Source organism: Oncorhynchus gorbuscha, linkage group LG19 (genome assembly GCF_021184085.1).
Source record: "Oncorhynchus gorbuscha isolate QuinsamMale2020 ecotype Even-year linkage group LG19, OgorEven_v1.0, whole genome shotgun sequence".
NCBI lineage: Eukaryota > Metazoa > Chordata > Actinopteri > Salmoniformes > Salmonidae > Oncorhynchus > Oncorhynchus gorbuscha.
In genome coordinates, this window is record NC_060191.1 from 48517431 (window position 1) to 48533633 (window position 16203).

The 16203-nt window shown below is 45.1% G+C and overlaps 1 protein-coding gene across 1 annotated transcript; it reads right to left on the reverse strand.

Annotated features, from left to right (window-relative positions):
- Positions 1–1122: 1122 nt before the first annotated feature.
- Positions 1123–9416, reverse strand: LOC124006328 (protein ABHD15-like). The gene is made up of 3 exons (XM_046316284.1): positions 8261–9416; positions 2786–3138; positions 1123–2390 (listed from the first exon to the last, which is right to left on the reverse strand). The coding sequence occupies exons 1-3, from the start codon at positions 8825–8827 to the stop codon at positions 1778–1780; spliced, it is 1533 nt and encodes a 510-aa protein (XP_046172240.1). The 5' UTR covers positions 8828–9416; the 3' UTR covers positions 1123–1777.
- Positions 9417–16203: the final 6787 nt, after the last annotated feature.

The following is a 16203-nucleotide window of genomic DNA, read 5'->3' on the forward strand; positions in this document are numbered from 1 at the left end:
ATTGCAGATTCCGTCTTCCCAGCCTGGTGCAGGTCTACAATTTTGTTTCTGGTGTCCTTTGACAGCTCTTTGGTATTGGCCAAAGTGGAGTTTGGAGTGTGACTGTTTGAGGTTGTGGACAGGTGTCTTTTATACTGATAAACAAGTTCAAACAGGTGCCTCTTAAAGAAGTTACAGGTCTGTGAGAGCCAGAAATCTTGCTTGTTTGTAGGTGACCAAATACTTTTTTCCCACCATAATTTGCAAATAAATTCATTAAAAATTCTACAATGTGATTATCTGGATTTTTTTTCTTCTAATTTTGTCTGTCATAGTTGAAGTGTACCTATGATAAAAATGACAGGCCTTTCTCATCTTTTTAAGTGGGAGAACTTGCACAATTGGTGGCTGACTAAATACTTTTTTGTCCCGCTGTAGATACTTCTGTACCTGTTTCCTCCAGCATCTTCACATGGCCCTTTGCTGTTGTTCTGGGATTGATTTGCACTTTTCGAACCAAAGTACGTTCATCTCTAGGAGGCAGAACGCGTCTCCTTCCTGAGAGGTATGACGGCTGCGTGGTCCCATGTTGTTTATACTTGCATACTATTGTTTGTACAGATGAACGTAGTACCTCCAGGCGTTTGGAAATTGCTCCCAAAGATGCCACCAAGGAAAGGTAGTGTATTTTGTAAAGGGTTAGGGTTAGATGTTAACTGAAGCTGTGGTCCAGCAGTAGCAGCTGTCTGAGTGGATGATGATCTGTAGGGACACACCGCGGAGAGATGTCTAATTAGATCACACAGACACACACGCACACGCAGACCCACACACACACAGGCACACACACACACACACACGCACACATGCACACGCACACACATACACACAAAGACAGTGGCATCGCTCTGGGCATACAGCTATTTTAGGAGTGGTCTAAATGGAAAACTCTCCATGCGTTTTATGAATGCTCAGACAAACAGAACTCTGCTTTACATAGTCACAAAGTTCAAAGTATGACACGTAAAGTATTGTACAGTACATAAAGTTCCACATACAGTAACTGTAATTGATACAATGTTACACAGTGTTACTGTAATTATGTCTGGACACAAATTAACAGTATGTGACCAAAATGAAATGCTTGCATGATACATGTTCCCTCATAGTTTTGTTTTATTACATTGTTCCTTACCAATCATTCACATCATTTAACACATTTAACAGAGGTTTAACATTGTTGAGAAATCTACATGAAAATCATCATGTCACTAACCGTGCCAATTCAAAGTCGTAAATTCCAGCTACATTCAACAAACCTCAGTCAGAGTTTGAATTACAACATGTGGGAAAACCCACAGACCCAACAGGTTCCACCCAGTTCAGCAAAATATCACAATATCATTACACAAATTTTCCTCTTGAATCTGATTGGCTCGTCAGAGAAATACTGGCAGTCCAGTGTCCAGATGGGCATTTTTGGACAGTCATCGGGCGGGAACAAACGCACACAAACACACACACACAGGCTTTTCTGGTTACCCCTAGTGTGTTTTGAAGTGTTCATCCTCAATTTCTGAGAGTGTGTGTGTGTCGATGAAACCCTGTTCCATCAATTACCCAGGTGGCTGGGACACACAGATTAATTTTCAGCCCTTAAATGCAAAGCTCTCTTGTTCTGCAGATACAATCCCTTATCATCCATAATATCAATCCCTTATCATCCATAATATCAATCCCTTCTGATCCATAATATCAATCCCTTATCATCCATAATATCCAATATCCTCACCCCAGCTCATCGTGTATAAGACCTCTGCCAGTTGTAGATAGTGTGTATATTATGTGAGCATGCGGGCAGCCTCTTACAGGTACTGACACTACGATGTCTGAAGACTTTGCCCTGGCTGCTACCCCCCAGGCCCCTCCGTCTGGCAGCCTGCTTAGCCCTCTCCTCTGCCGCAATGAAGTCTGTGGTGGCCCTGAAGAACTCCAGCAAGGCCTGGTGGCTCCAGCTAGTCCCAGGGGTCCCTCCACCGGTCACTCCCCCAGAGAAAGCACTCCCTTCCTGGGTGTTAAAGCCACAGTGTCCCCCCGTGGTGGTCAGCAGCAGGAAGAAGTGGGGGTTGCTCTCGAAGAGTTCCAGGGGTAGGGTAGACTGGGGGTCTCCTCTGATAGGGTCATCCTGAGCACAGACACTCAGAACGGGGACGGCGACTTCGTCTACGTCCCGGAGGGGTTCATTGCGTTCCCAGTAGGCCTCCCAGGCTCCCCCACTGCTGCCCGCTGCTAGGGCCAGGGCTCCTTTAGGGCCTGGCTGCTGGCAGAACAGCACCTCCTCCAGGCCACGCAGGGAACAGCTGGAGAAAAGGGTGTCTGTGTGCACTGTCTCACCCAGCACTGTCCTGTACCTAGATATACAGTACACAGACATGAACACACACATGCAAACAAAGAGACAGACCCACAACACCCACACACACAAACAAGTACAATCAGTAAATAAAGTACAATCAGTAAATACATTTAGAAGAGCTGCAAGGCTCTGTAACATCCTTGTTAGCATTGATTGTGAAACCACAAGTTGGGTCCCGATGCCCCGCTCGATCAATAGGACACCGGTTGCAGGACACCGGTTGCCATGGTTATGGTATTGTATTTTAATAAAATCCTATAATATCAGGGTATTTGACATCGTTCCCTTTCTTCTCCTCTTCTCAATCAGGTTTCTCTCTCTCTCCACCATCCCCTCTCCCTCCCTTCCTTCCCCTCCACTCCCTTCCTTCCCCCTTCCTCCATCCTTTACCTGCTGAGGCATATCCTCTGGTAAGTCACCAGAGCCCAGTGTAGGGGCCAGATGGGTCCTTTCTCAAACCAGCTCTGGCAGCGGAACACTGGCGAGAGGCAGGCGGCGGCCGTCACGTAGCTGGATGAACCACACTCTCCCAGGTAGGAGAGGAGGAGGCCGGACCCGGTGCTCTCGCTCACCGCGTACAGCCGGCTCACAGGCTGCCTGTAGCGCACGTAGCGCACGGCCTCGCGTAGGTCACCTGGGTCGCCAAACTGCTGCAGCTTGACGGTGCTGAGGGGGGTGGCGTTGTGGCTGCGCCGGTTAAACACCACGGGTAGGTAGCCATGGGACAACGCCACCTCACAGAGCTGAAGGACACAGAAACAGAACATCATGCAATTCATAGTGTTAGGTCAATGTAAAAGCCCTATTTAAATACATGAATTCATTAATGCATGATGTTTCAACTGACTATGAACTGTAACAACACCAACACAGGCTGCATCTGACATGGCATCCTATTCCCTATATAGTGCACTAATTATATAAAGTAGTCCACTTTATAGGGAATAGGGTGCCATTTGAAACACACCAACAGAGTATGAATGTACAGCTTCACAGATATCTGAAAAGACAGTGATTAGAGAGAGACCAAGAGGAGCTGTAACAGATCACTACATTAAATATTTACAGAGTTAAGAAACTCTAATACCAATACTAATACCTGGATATCATCTTTTCTCTCTTTCCTCTGTCTCAACCTTTCCTTCTCTTTCTCTTCCTCCTGCTGTCTCTCTGTTTCTTTCTCAACATCTCTCTCTCCCTCTCTGAATGAATTCATCCTACTATTATCGTGGATCACAGTAGTATTGAGGTGGCGACACTATTTCATTGAAGTACAGTTTTCCAACATAAGGATGATGAGGTATAAAGCAGATCATCTTTGCTCCAGTCCTCCATTTGTTTTCCCTCTGGACTTCTGGACGATGCTGCCAGTGTCGAGCCCATGAGGAATTCTTGTCACTGAGACTCGTGAAACACGGAAGTATGCACACGCCAACACTCACACTTAAACTCATGCCTGTACAGTCGCAGACACACACCTACACACTGTCACTCAGAAGCATGCACATGCCTGCACAAAACACCTGCAGTACATCCTGCCACACATATGCCTACACAGACCCCTGCACACACTCATGTGTATGCATCTGCACACACATTTACACACTGCCACATTCTTCAGACGAACGATGCCAAACTCTCACAAACTTCCACAAATATTGAAGGTCCACCATTCAGCCTGAACATAGCTCTGTGAACAAGACCAAATGGATTTGTCTCTGACTCAAACAACCGTAGAAATGGAGTAAGTAGAAATGACATCATCACTCTCATAACACAGCTGTTAAATGCAGAGGTAAAGTCATCATGCTGAAGGGCTATCACAGTCAAATTCATCATGCTGAAGGGCTATCACAGTCAAGTTCATCATACTGGAGGGGTATCACAGTCAAGTTCATCATACTGGAGGGTATCACAGTCAAGTTCATCATACTGGAGGGTATCACAGTCAAGTTCATCATACTGGAGGGTATCACAGTCAAGTTCATCATACTGGAGGGTATCACAGTCAAGTTCATCATACTGGAGGGTATCACAGTCAAATTCATCATACTGGAGGGTATCACAGTCAAGTTCATCATACTGTATCATCAAGTTCATCATGGAGGGTATCACAGTCAAGTTCATCATACTGTTCATCAAGTTCATCATACTGGAGGGGTATCACAGTCAAGTTCATCATACTGGAGGGGTATCACAGTCAAGTTCATCATACTGGATGGTATCACAGTCAAGTTCATCATACTGAGGGTATCACAAGTTCATCATACTGGAGGGGTATCACAGTCAAGTTCATCATACTGGATGGTATCACAGTCAAGTTCATCATACTGGATGGTATCACAGTCAAGTTCATCATACTGGAGGGGTATCATTTCATCATACTGGATTTTGATCATAAATCACAGTCAAGTTCATCATACTGAAACACAGTCAAGTTCATCATCAATGCAACAATGTGTGAATTAACGTCAAGTCATCATCAGCATTCACTTTGGCTTCTTTGGCTTCTGCCATGTTGGAAGACTGAGGGTATACTTTGAACCAGGCATTTGTCTAGCTCCGAATTACCATAGTTCAGTCTTACTCACTGGCTTGAATAATTGTGTAATAAACGTCTAGACATTGGTGTCCTGTGTCTGGACACAAGCCTGTAAAATCCACACTCAGATGTGATCTCACAGATCTGACTGTACTGGACAGGCGAAAGAAATATGGTGAAAACTATTTGGAGCGCAACGCTAAACCAACCCAGACAGCTCAGATCTGTGTTGGGGAGTTATGAGGGAAAATGGGACTGGAAAGACCGCAGACTAGCTTGCTACAACTCAGGCCGTTAGAGGGATAGAGGGCATAAATCCTATAACTGTCCTCTAACAAATCATCCACCGCACACTCTGCATAGTTTCATACTGTATAGCCAGGGCAGCAGGACTGAGCAAGAATATGACTGCATCCCAAATGGCACCCTATTCCCTATATAGTGCACTACATATGGAATAGGCACACTTGGGACTAAATTTGCAACACCTGCCATTTAATGTCTGTTTCTAGACACTTTTATGGTGTGTGCGTTTGCTGTGATGGAATGTAGGCCCATACGCTACAGTATATGCCCAACTACTGGAACATAACATGGGTGAGAGGGTAAACAAAGACAATCTCATTATGAAAAAGGATGACAAAGTCTCATCTAGAAAGGATGATGTCCAAACACACTGATTTAGCTCTCTCAAAATACACAAATGTGCTCTCTCTTCCTCTCCCTGTCTCTTCTTATCTCATCTTTATCTTTCCCTCGCTCTCTCTCTCTCTCTTTATTTCTTTCTGACTCCCTCTTTCTCTCTCACATACACATACACACACACAAACACACAATTGGAGTTGACCCAGAAAGACAAAAGAAAAAAGAATCCATCATAATTTGCCCTTTACTCAATCTATCTTTCTATTTCTTCCTCTCTCTCTCTCTCTCTCATTCTTCCCATCACCCTCTCTTTTGCTCTGATGCACCCTCGATCTCCCAGCAAAAAGGAAAGTCAAATCTGACAGAATTAAATTGTAGTTAAATCTTTCTTCCCATATCCCTCTCTCTCTCTTTCTTCCCCCATTTCCCTAGGCTATGGACGTAAAGAATCATTCACTTGAACTTTTACTCAAAATTCCATTTCTTCATCTCTCCATCTCCCAGAAAACAGAAAAGTCACATTTGATAGAATACATTTTTCTCCAAATGTCCCTCTCGCATCTCTCATTCTTTCTATTTCCCCCTCTCCTCCCTCCATCTCTTTCTCCCAACATCTCCCTAGACTACAAACAAAATAATTAACTTAAACCGTAGTCTAAATTCCCATTCTTCTGCTGACTCTTGACAGGCTGTTGATAATGTATCAGCGCCTATGAATGCTCCCATTGTTGACAGACTAGGCTAGTAGGGGGTGTTGGCAGTCAAGGTTGTGACTTTTTGTTGCTCACAACAGTAAGAGTACATAAATCAGGCTTGTAACAATGCAAGCCTGTCCAGATTGGACAGTTTTACAATCAATTGGGATACTTTATAGTGGATTGGGCAGGTTTTTTGATCTAGTTGGGGTAGAATGTGTCAGAAGAATCTAGCAACATTGCCTGGACCGCAGGGCACTCTGACTCATTCTAATTGGAGTGTAGCCTGATCCCAGATCTGTTTGTGCTATCTTGCTGATAATGGTATGAGTTGGCAAGACAGCACAAACTGATCTGGGACTAGACTATTGGGAGTACAGCTGCAGTGATGTGATCCTTTCACTCATAACCTGCCCAGGCAGAGCAAAGCCTTGTAAAAGCGTTTCTCAATTACCACAATCACTGTATTGAACCCTGGTTTTACAGCATGGCGCTGTGCTCGTTGTTCGCTTTCTTGCTCTCTTCCTCACCTTGCCAAGACTGACTTGAATGAAGATGCCCCCCCCCCCCATGCTCAATGGAAATAGCCATTGGCACTGGTGCTTTCTCATATCTCGTCCAACCTCCTTTTTTACACCACTGCAACGATGAATTAGACATAATTTCACTATGTATGTAATTTCACCATTACAAATAACTTCACAGATTGAACCTTCAACAATGAATGGTGTGGCAGAGAATTGTATGACCATGAGATAGGCTTTGTTATGTGTCTGCATATAATATATGATGATCAATTAAGTCATAATAACTACACTGTAACGGAAAACAGTAAATTATACAGTCATTTGGGGTATTATCAACAGTGAAATACTATGAAACATTTTGCTGCAGCATACGGTAAATGATGGTGCATTGTGGTAAAATGTTGTGGGCGGGGAAATAATGGATGTATTTCAAATGGTAATGTATTTCCACCCCACAGAATACAATACTGTAATGTGTCTTTGGAGCACCAAAAACATTTTGACCACTAGTGGGTGCATGGTATTGTTGTTTCTGGCTCATGAACATATTTTGAGGCTGCCTTGTAAGAGGCTGTATTTGTTGCACCTGTGAGTGAGAATGATGTAACAATTGAACTCCTTTCTGGTTATAGTGATCCATCCATTTGTATGGGGGACAGATTGAAGTGGCAGTTAGTCCTAAACCTTAAATGGTTGAGCATTTTGCCCTTTTGGTCTGTTTTGATCTGTAGTCGCTGCCAAGCCTTTGTAATGACCTCTAGAAGCGCAAGTGATATAAAGCCCCAGATATTCATTAATATGCTGTAATGTGTCAACACTTTCCCTAGCAGCCAACCTGCTTGCACTAATCCCTTGTAATTACAGTTTTGTGAAATACAAAACCCTCCCCTTAATTAATTTAATTAAATTCATCCATCCATTCATACTGATTATGGTAGCATTTTACTTGTTTACAGTATAATACAGTCAATTTTACAGTATTGTACTGCATGTCATTATACAGTACTTGCTTTGAGACTGTGTTATTAAAGAGATGTACTGTTATATGAAATACATCATTGTACTTGCCACCAAGCTGCCTGTATATTAACAGTAACCCCATTACAGTGTAGAGATGGCTAGAGTTGATGTAAATCTTATTTCTGCCCCTGAGACAGTTCACAACAGCCCCCAATAGACATCCATAGCACTGTAACTGTAACACTGTAAGATGTGTTCTAAGTAACCGCTATGTTGTCAGAGCAGAGGTTTAAAAAAGGAGCAAGACAATTAGTATAATTTTGCCCCCATTAAGACCATAAGACAAGCCTTAGCACATACTGTAGGCCTAATAACAGGTGTAGGTGGGCACTGGGCACACTATGGTTGAGGGTGTTTTCACATGATGAACAAGAATAAGCCTGGTTATGAGAAGGTATTGCATGGTATTTCATCATTCATTAAATCATTAGGCTACCTTCAGCACATTTCTAGTGATTTTCCCGAAAGAGTTGGGTATGATGAGGAGGATTGGACTCGTGGAATTACTCGAGGTTCTCCTCCGTTTCTGGTACGACGCACCCGCCACCGAAACTGCCCAGTCCAGTGCCACGAGACCATCGTCACTCAACTGCAAGTAGTCTCGCACGAAATGCACCCGGCTCTTGTACGGCCAGCACGCGCCGTAGACTGTCTGAAGAAACGCACTCGCCCGCCATGTCCATCCGGTGCACGCCGTGAAATTGCTGAAAGTCCTGCAGTGTTTGAAGAGATAGTTGGCCAGCGCCGAGGGTTTGCATATCAGCGCAACAGCGGGAACTTTATTCTCACCTTCCAAGTCCGGTGTCTGGGCATTAGCACAGTCCCCCGGGACCTCCCGGTCAGAGACGCACCTCTCCGAGACCCTCTCCTTCGTTTGCCGCCGTGAAATTCCGAGCCTCTGGAGGAGTGCGTCTGGCTCGCCCTGGGTACCAAAATATTTCGAAGCTGGCCAAATAACGGCCACCAGAACCACAATACACAAAACCACTAGCCATTCCAGCATTTGAACGGTGGGGAATAAACGGTCAATTCCACGGATGTTATATAGGCCTACAGTTATTCTTTAATTCAAGTCAGCCAAAGCTAATATTAAAGCACAAAGAACAAACCGGACCATCTTCCATTGGTTGATGTCTTGTTCTCACAAAGCACAACGTGCGCGTAACCATATAGACTACTTGCTTTCGTTGGGAGAAACCAGAATACGCACAGTCACAGTCCCCACTTTATTTCCTACAGTAACCTTTCCACTTTGATATCTCCAGCCTTTTATGGTTGATTAGATTTTCTGTACATCCTTATTTGAAAACAGATCGTTGAAGCAGAAACTGACTGGAAAAGACCCACTGTTTCAAAATAAAGCGCTCGGCTCCAGAATGGCTGCCTTCTTCAAGGTGCATTCCTGGGTAAATTACGCAAAGTGTTTTCTCCGACAGCACATGAAAGGTACGGACACCCGTTCCAAATCGGGATGCATGGTGTTCTCGGCGCGCGCCTTTGAATTATCAGTAATTTCATGCAGAGCTGCGCAAGCTTCGCTCCTCAACCTCAACAGCTGTGTGAGCGAGAGAAACGTCAGAATGCATTGCACTGTTCATGCTTCAAGTGAGAGGCAGGCAGGCGCCTCCCAGCTCCCATGCAGAAACCCTCGGGGTCAGACTGTCAGAGGCGAAAACATATCAAATTAATTTATGGATGTACAGCAACATTTTCTCTTTCAAAGTAGTCATTTTATGTGAAATAGTACGGCTAGATGTAAGGAATAGAGGGACATTAGGGAGGCAATATATGTTAGGTAGTGCTCGTAAACCGCTGCTTGTATGGGTGATAATGATGCTCCTAAACCGCTGCTTGTATGGGGTGATAATGATGCAGTTGTTTTTGTTTTTTCCTGATCTGAAAATGATGGCAGTCTGACGGCAGTCTGACAGAGTGCTGTAGCCTGTCAGAGAGGACTGATGGTGAGGACCAGACTGACAGAGTGCTGTAGCCTGTCAGAGAGGACTGATGGTGAGGACCAGACTGACAGAGTGCCTGCCAGGGAGGACTGATGCCTGACAGAGAAATGCCAGGGAGGACTGATGGTGAGGACCAGACTGACAGAGTGCTCCTAGCCTGCCAGGGAGGACTGAAGGTGAGGACCAGACTGACAGAGAAATGTAGCTGATGGTGAGGACCAGTTCCAGGGAGGACTGAGGTGCCTGCCAGGGAAGACCAGACTGACAGAGTGAGGACCAGACTGACAGAGAAATGTAGCCTGCCAGGGAGGACTGATGGTGAGGACCAGACTGACAGAGAAATGTAGCCTGCCAGGGAGGACTGATGGTGAGGACCAGACTGACAGAGTGCTGTAGCCTGCCAGGGAGGACTGATGGTGAGGACCAGACTGACAGAGTGCTGTAGCCTGCCAGGGAGGACTGATGGTGAGGACCAGTCTGACAGAGAGCTGTAGCCTGCCAGGGAGGACTGATGGTGAGGACCAGTCTGACAGAGTGCTCTAGCCTGCCAGGGAGGACTGATGGTGAGGACCATACTGACAGAGTGCTCTATCCTGCCAGGGAGGACTGATGGTGAGGACCAGACTGACAGAGAAATGTAGCCTGCCAGGGAGGACTGATGGTGAGGACCAGACTGACAGAGTGCTGTAGCCTGCCAGGGAGGACTGATGGTGAGGACCAGTCTGACAGAGAGCTGTAGCCTGCCAGGGAGGACTGATGGTGAGGACCAGACTGACAGAGTGCTGTAGCCTGCCAGGGAGGACTGATGGTGAGGACCAGACTGACAGAGTGCTGTAGCCTGCCAGGGAGGACTGATGGTGAGGACCAGACTGACATATTGCTATAGCCTGTCAGGGAGGACTGATGGTGAGGACCAGTCTGACAGAGAAATGTAGCCTGTCAGAGAGGACTGATGATGAGGATCTGTGGTGGATGAGTCAGTGTAATTAACTAGGCAGATAGTAACGACAAGAAAGCAGAACATTGTGTTTGTTCCCTTGTTTCATACATGAGGCAATTTATTTTGCTTTATTGAACACTTAGTTAGGTCTTTGTAAAGTCCATAAAGGGAAGTGTGTGCCTTTTGTGTTTGGTAAATGTCTCTGTTGGTTGCTACTTTCTCTAGAGGAGTTTGTCATCACCTTTGATAAAAGGTTTCCGCCCCCCCATCCTTTTGGATTCCTAGAAAACATGTTGAATAACTGTTAAGGTAATACACGTAGCGTATACGTGGCTTGAATCCAAGTGTGTTGTATTGTGTTGTGTTGTGTGGGTATATGTGTGTGTGCTTAGACATTAACCAGACTGCAGTCTGTTGTTGGTGCATGTGGTTCAGCTGTTTATCTTTGAGCCTATGATGAGACGATTTCAGTTGGCAAGACACAAGAAGACAACAACTAATGTTATTCATGAGGCTGAACCAAAGAAGAGAAATTAAGAAATGAAGGGAACAGAACTTTGGCCTCACTCATCATTTTAATAGTCATGACAATAAATTATATTCTAAGTCTGTGGAGTGAGGGATGCTGATTAGAAAGAAAGGGAAGAAAGTGAAAGGGAGGAAGAGAACAAGAGGAATGACAGGGAGGATAGTGTATCTAGAGAAAGAGAGAGAGAGCTGACAGGCAGTAAGGATAGGGGTTATGGAGCCTGGAGGTTTTTGTTATAGATTGTTCAACACACCTGCTTCTCAGGACATGTTATGCCCCTCAAGGGACATCACACACCCTTGAGGGACGTCACACACACCCTTGAGGGACGTCACACACACCCTTGAGGGACGTCACACACACCCTCGAAGGACGTCAGAGGATATCTAAAAACAAGCACACACCCTTTATTGTTTTGTTTATGGACAATAAATTGTTCCGCGTGACCCAAGGTTTTGGGAACAGACACAGTCTCACACACAGTCTCTCTCTCTCTCTCTCTCTCTCTCTCTCTCTCTCTCTCTCTCTCTCTCTCTCTCTCTCTCTCTCTCTCTCTCTCTCTCTCTCTCTCTCTCTCTCTCTCTCTCTCTCTCTCACACACACACAGTGTACCACGTGAACTCAGGAACTGGTGGGGAATGGTCCTTGAGAGGGGCTGGGGTCTTTGAGAGTTCTGGAAACATAAATACACACACCAGAGGACACAGATAAGAGAAACAGTGCCATAGAGAATATGACACAAATCACTCTATCTGACATAAGAAGAGCCACGAAGGGCAGAATCTAGCAGCTCTAGTGTCCTGTAATGGGGGGGTGAACAACCTCCACCCTTCCCCATGAACATAGCCCTAAATGACCCTTCTCTGTATGTTCCTTGTCATGTGGTGTGTCCTGTTTTCATTGTCCTCTAATGATAGTTACACCATAACATGTAAATAATTGCTGTAACAGAGTGGATGGTTATGTGTTACTGTTCTGTTGATCTTCTTGTATTAAGCAGAGGTCTCTTGTTCTCCATCCTATAGTAAAAGAGTGAATCTACTGTAGAAGAGATGTTCTCTATTAAAACAACCTTTCCAGACAAATGAGGTGTGTTGGCAGATGCATAAATGAATGAATAATTGCTCCCGGTCTGCCCTAGAGACAGGACACACCTGTCATGGCTTTGCCAAAGCATTGACCCTGCAGTTGACAAGGCATACAATGGTCTACACTGAAGCACATATACGCACACGAACACACACATGGGTATGTACACACTCACATACACAAACACCATACACACTCACATACACAAACACCTGACACAAACACCCGACACACACACACACATGCAAGGCTAGGCTCCTCATCTATTATTGAACACTGATCCAGGGACGTGGTGCTAAATCTGGACTCCCTCCCCAGGAGTGCTGACTAAATGTAAAAAACACTGGCTGGAAATAACACCCAGGTTGCATCCCAAATGGCACACTATTGCCTATTTAGTGTACTACATTTGAACAGGGCCCATAGGGCTGTGGTCTAAAGTAGTGCGCTATATAAGGGATTTGGTGCCATTTGAGACACATCCCCAGTCTGCTCCTGCAGAACAGAATGTCTGAATTATACAACCATTGTTCAGTATGCATTATGAATGACACATCTCACAGCCGCTCGGAGCGTTGATCGTTCAGCGGAGGTCATACTAGTTTAATACAGTGTCACGCCCTGGCCATAGAGAGGCTTTTATTCTCTATTTTGGTTAGGCCAGGGTGTGATTAGGGTGGGCATTCTATGTTCATTTTCTATGTTTTGTATTTCTTTGTTGTTTGGCCGGGTGTGGTTCTCAATCAGAGGCAGCTGTCTATCATTGTCTCTGATTGAGAACCATACTTAGGTAGCTTTTTCCCACATGGGTTTTGTGGGTAGTTGTTTTCTGTTTTTGTGTCTGCAGCACACAGAACTGTTTCGGTCATTCTCTTTGATATTTTGTTATTCAGTGTTCAGTTCGAAATAAAAAGATGAACACGTACCACACTGCACCTTGGTCCTCACCTTCTTCCACCAACAGCCGTTACATACAGGGTGTGTTTGAACTGGGAATGAGAAATCAAACTATTAATAGATTTATAATAGATTCATATAATTCATATAATTTTAAATAGATTCAATAGATTCATGATTAAGTATTTAGCATTTGATGATGGTGCACTAAACACAGATTCTGGCAGCTGATTTCTATATGATCTATTGATCTTTTGATTGGTTTTCTGAAGGAAAACCCAAAACAGAAGTACATTAGCTCAATCTCCAGCCACGTATACAGTATGATGTCACCAAGGAGATGGTGAGCTAGATAAAGAGGGGGAGAGGTGAAGTGAGGAGAGAGGAAACTGTGGGAGGCCTCATGTCTCGTTCATAGTCATAGTTTATGTGTAGAGAACCGATTTGTGGGGCTTGGATAAACAAATGGCCCCCGCCCTCTAAATCTCATTGCCTCCCTGATGGGAATGGAAACCAGCTGTAGTGTGGAAGACTGAAATGATAGTAGTGTCAGAGGCTGTCCAACAGGACTGTGTGTTGTGTCCCCCTTGTGTGTTCTCCCTCCTCCATCTGGGAACTATCATCACAACACTGCCTGCCCCCTGTGTACGCCCCCAGCCCAGCCCTCCCATCCTCTCCTCATTCCTTCCAACCTTTCCCCATCCTTCCCCTACCCTCACTTCCTCTCCTCACCCACCACGGTCACCATGGCACCATTCGCAGGAGTCACAACACTGCATGTGTGAGGGAGGGGGAGTCTACATTTAAACCCAGCCTACCACTACTTCAAAGCAAAAGTTTCACACAATGACACAAGCTCACGTAACCTTTTTGATGTGGGATGAGATCACCTAAATGCTGATATAACTTCAGTTCTGCTTCTTTACCTCTGAATCGCTAACGCTTGATCAGTGTGGAGTTAAATTATCCAAGACCTGTGTTAGAAGGCAAACACTACCTCAGTTTGCTTTTTTCAGATAAAGTATGAGCTCATCCACTCTGGTGTCAACCACATCCCTGAACCTCACATCCAACAATATTACATTACATTTCAATTAAACTTTTTAATGTACAATGATCCCAAATTCTGTTAGGCAACATCCACCACTGAGACCTTGACATAACATGGCTAATGTGCAGTACATGTGTGAAGTCTATTACTACCAGGATGCAGAGACGCTCAAGAGCCCAATGAAAGTTTTGGCTTCAACATCTTTTTAAAGCTTCCTCCCTCTGTTGTCCTCCTAAACTGTCCCTCTCCTGAACCCCATCATGACGTAGGTAGAATGCAGGGTGTAGTTGACTGACGTCTGTGACCACTGACCAGACTGACTCGTATTTAGGCGAAACCCACTTCAGCCTCAAATGTTATCCTCTAATGAATTAAAAGGCGTAAACAACTGAAATGTCATCTTAACACTCATCTACTTTGACACAGTTTGTTTTTTATGACATCAATAAATTCTGAGAAATCATCTAGCCAAATGCTAGCGGCAACAAGTCCTCTATTCACACTCCATTGGTCACACGCATACGTGCAGTATGTCTAGCCAGATCTGCACAGACAACACTCTGAAATGTCATAGACACTGTTTTCTTTGGTAGATTGTTGTTGGGTAAGCAGTAAGCACTGGTATGATGGAAACTTGCTTGATGCACAGAGGTGGTAACGCTGGCTTGGTTCAGTGCACACTGGTGGTACGCCACACCAGTGACTCAGAGATGTGGGGTAATGCGTCAAATTGTGCGACCACATCCTCTGTGGCTCACTTCCTGTCCCTCTTACACATCCCGTTTAAGGAGTAATGCTGAAAACAATCCCCAACCAAGAGACATAACACTAACAGTCAAAAGCATTAAGAGTAGACTACCTTAGCTAATTATATCAGACAATCTCTCTCATGTCCTTCCAGACTGTATACTGTACCACAGCACTATAATCAGGAGTTCTTTACTCCACTGACTGACAGGCTCGATAGCAGTGTCCGTGATGGCCCTGACCTCAGCTGAAATGCTAAAGTACAGTACTATTGATTGACACGTTATTCGGTTATTCATTATTGGCAGGTTGAGGATAAGCTATAGAGTCAGTCAGTCAGGGAGTGTTTATAAAAGAGACAAATATTTTGAAAGAGACCAGTATCCCAGGACTGCACAACTTTCTGTTTGTAAAACACATTTTGAAGCATACAAAAGAACAGCAGCAGGGATGCTGTGCCATTATATTTGATTTGATACAAATAGTTGATAAAAAATGAGGCTGTTTTTCTTGTAACGTTAAATACCACAGTATATTCCAAGTGTCACAAATGGGAATAAACTAGCTTCCTCATACTGTAACGGCTCCGTTTGTAGAAGGAGACCAAGGCGCAGCGTGGTTGGCGTACATCGTATTTTTATTGACGACACCAAACAAAATAACAAAGACAAAAAAACTAAAGCGCACAGTTCTGTCAGGCTCAGATACTAAACAGAACCCCCCCCCCCCCCCCCCCAAAGGTGCGGACTCCGGCCGCAAACCTGAACCTATAGGGGAGGGTCCGGGTGGGCATCTGCTCTCGGTGGGGGCTCCGGTGTGGGACGCAGGCCCCGCTCCGCTTGAGGCTCCCCCCCACTTCGGTGGCGACTCTGGTGCAGGGATCGTCGCCGGGACCTCCGGACGTAGATCGTCGCTGGAGGCTCCGGACTGGAGACCGTCGCTGGAGGCTGGGGCCCGTCACTGCACATACTGTAGCTGTACTATGACAAAGCCTGCAGCCCTGTCTGTCCTGAATCCTCAACGCAGCCAGGAGGGGAGAAGCTAATCTGAGAGCTCAACGTTTACACATCCTGACCCCTCAGGGAGAGTTTGGGTATGACATCAAAGGAGGAGAGAAAGGGAGATAGAGAGAGAGAGAATGATAGAATGGTGGGAAGGAGAGAGAAAT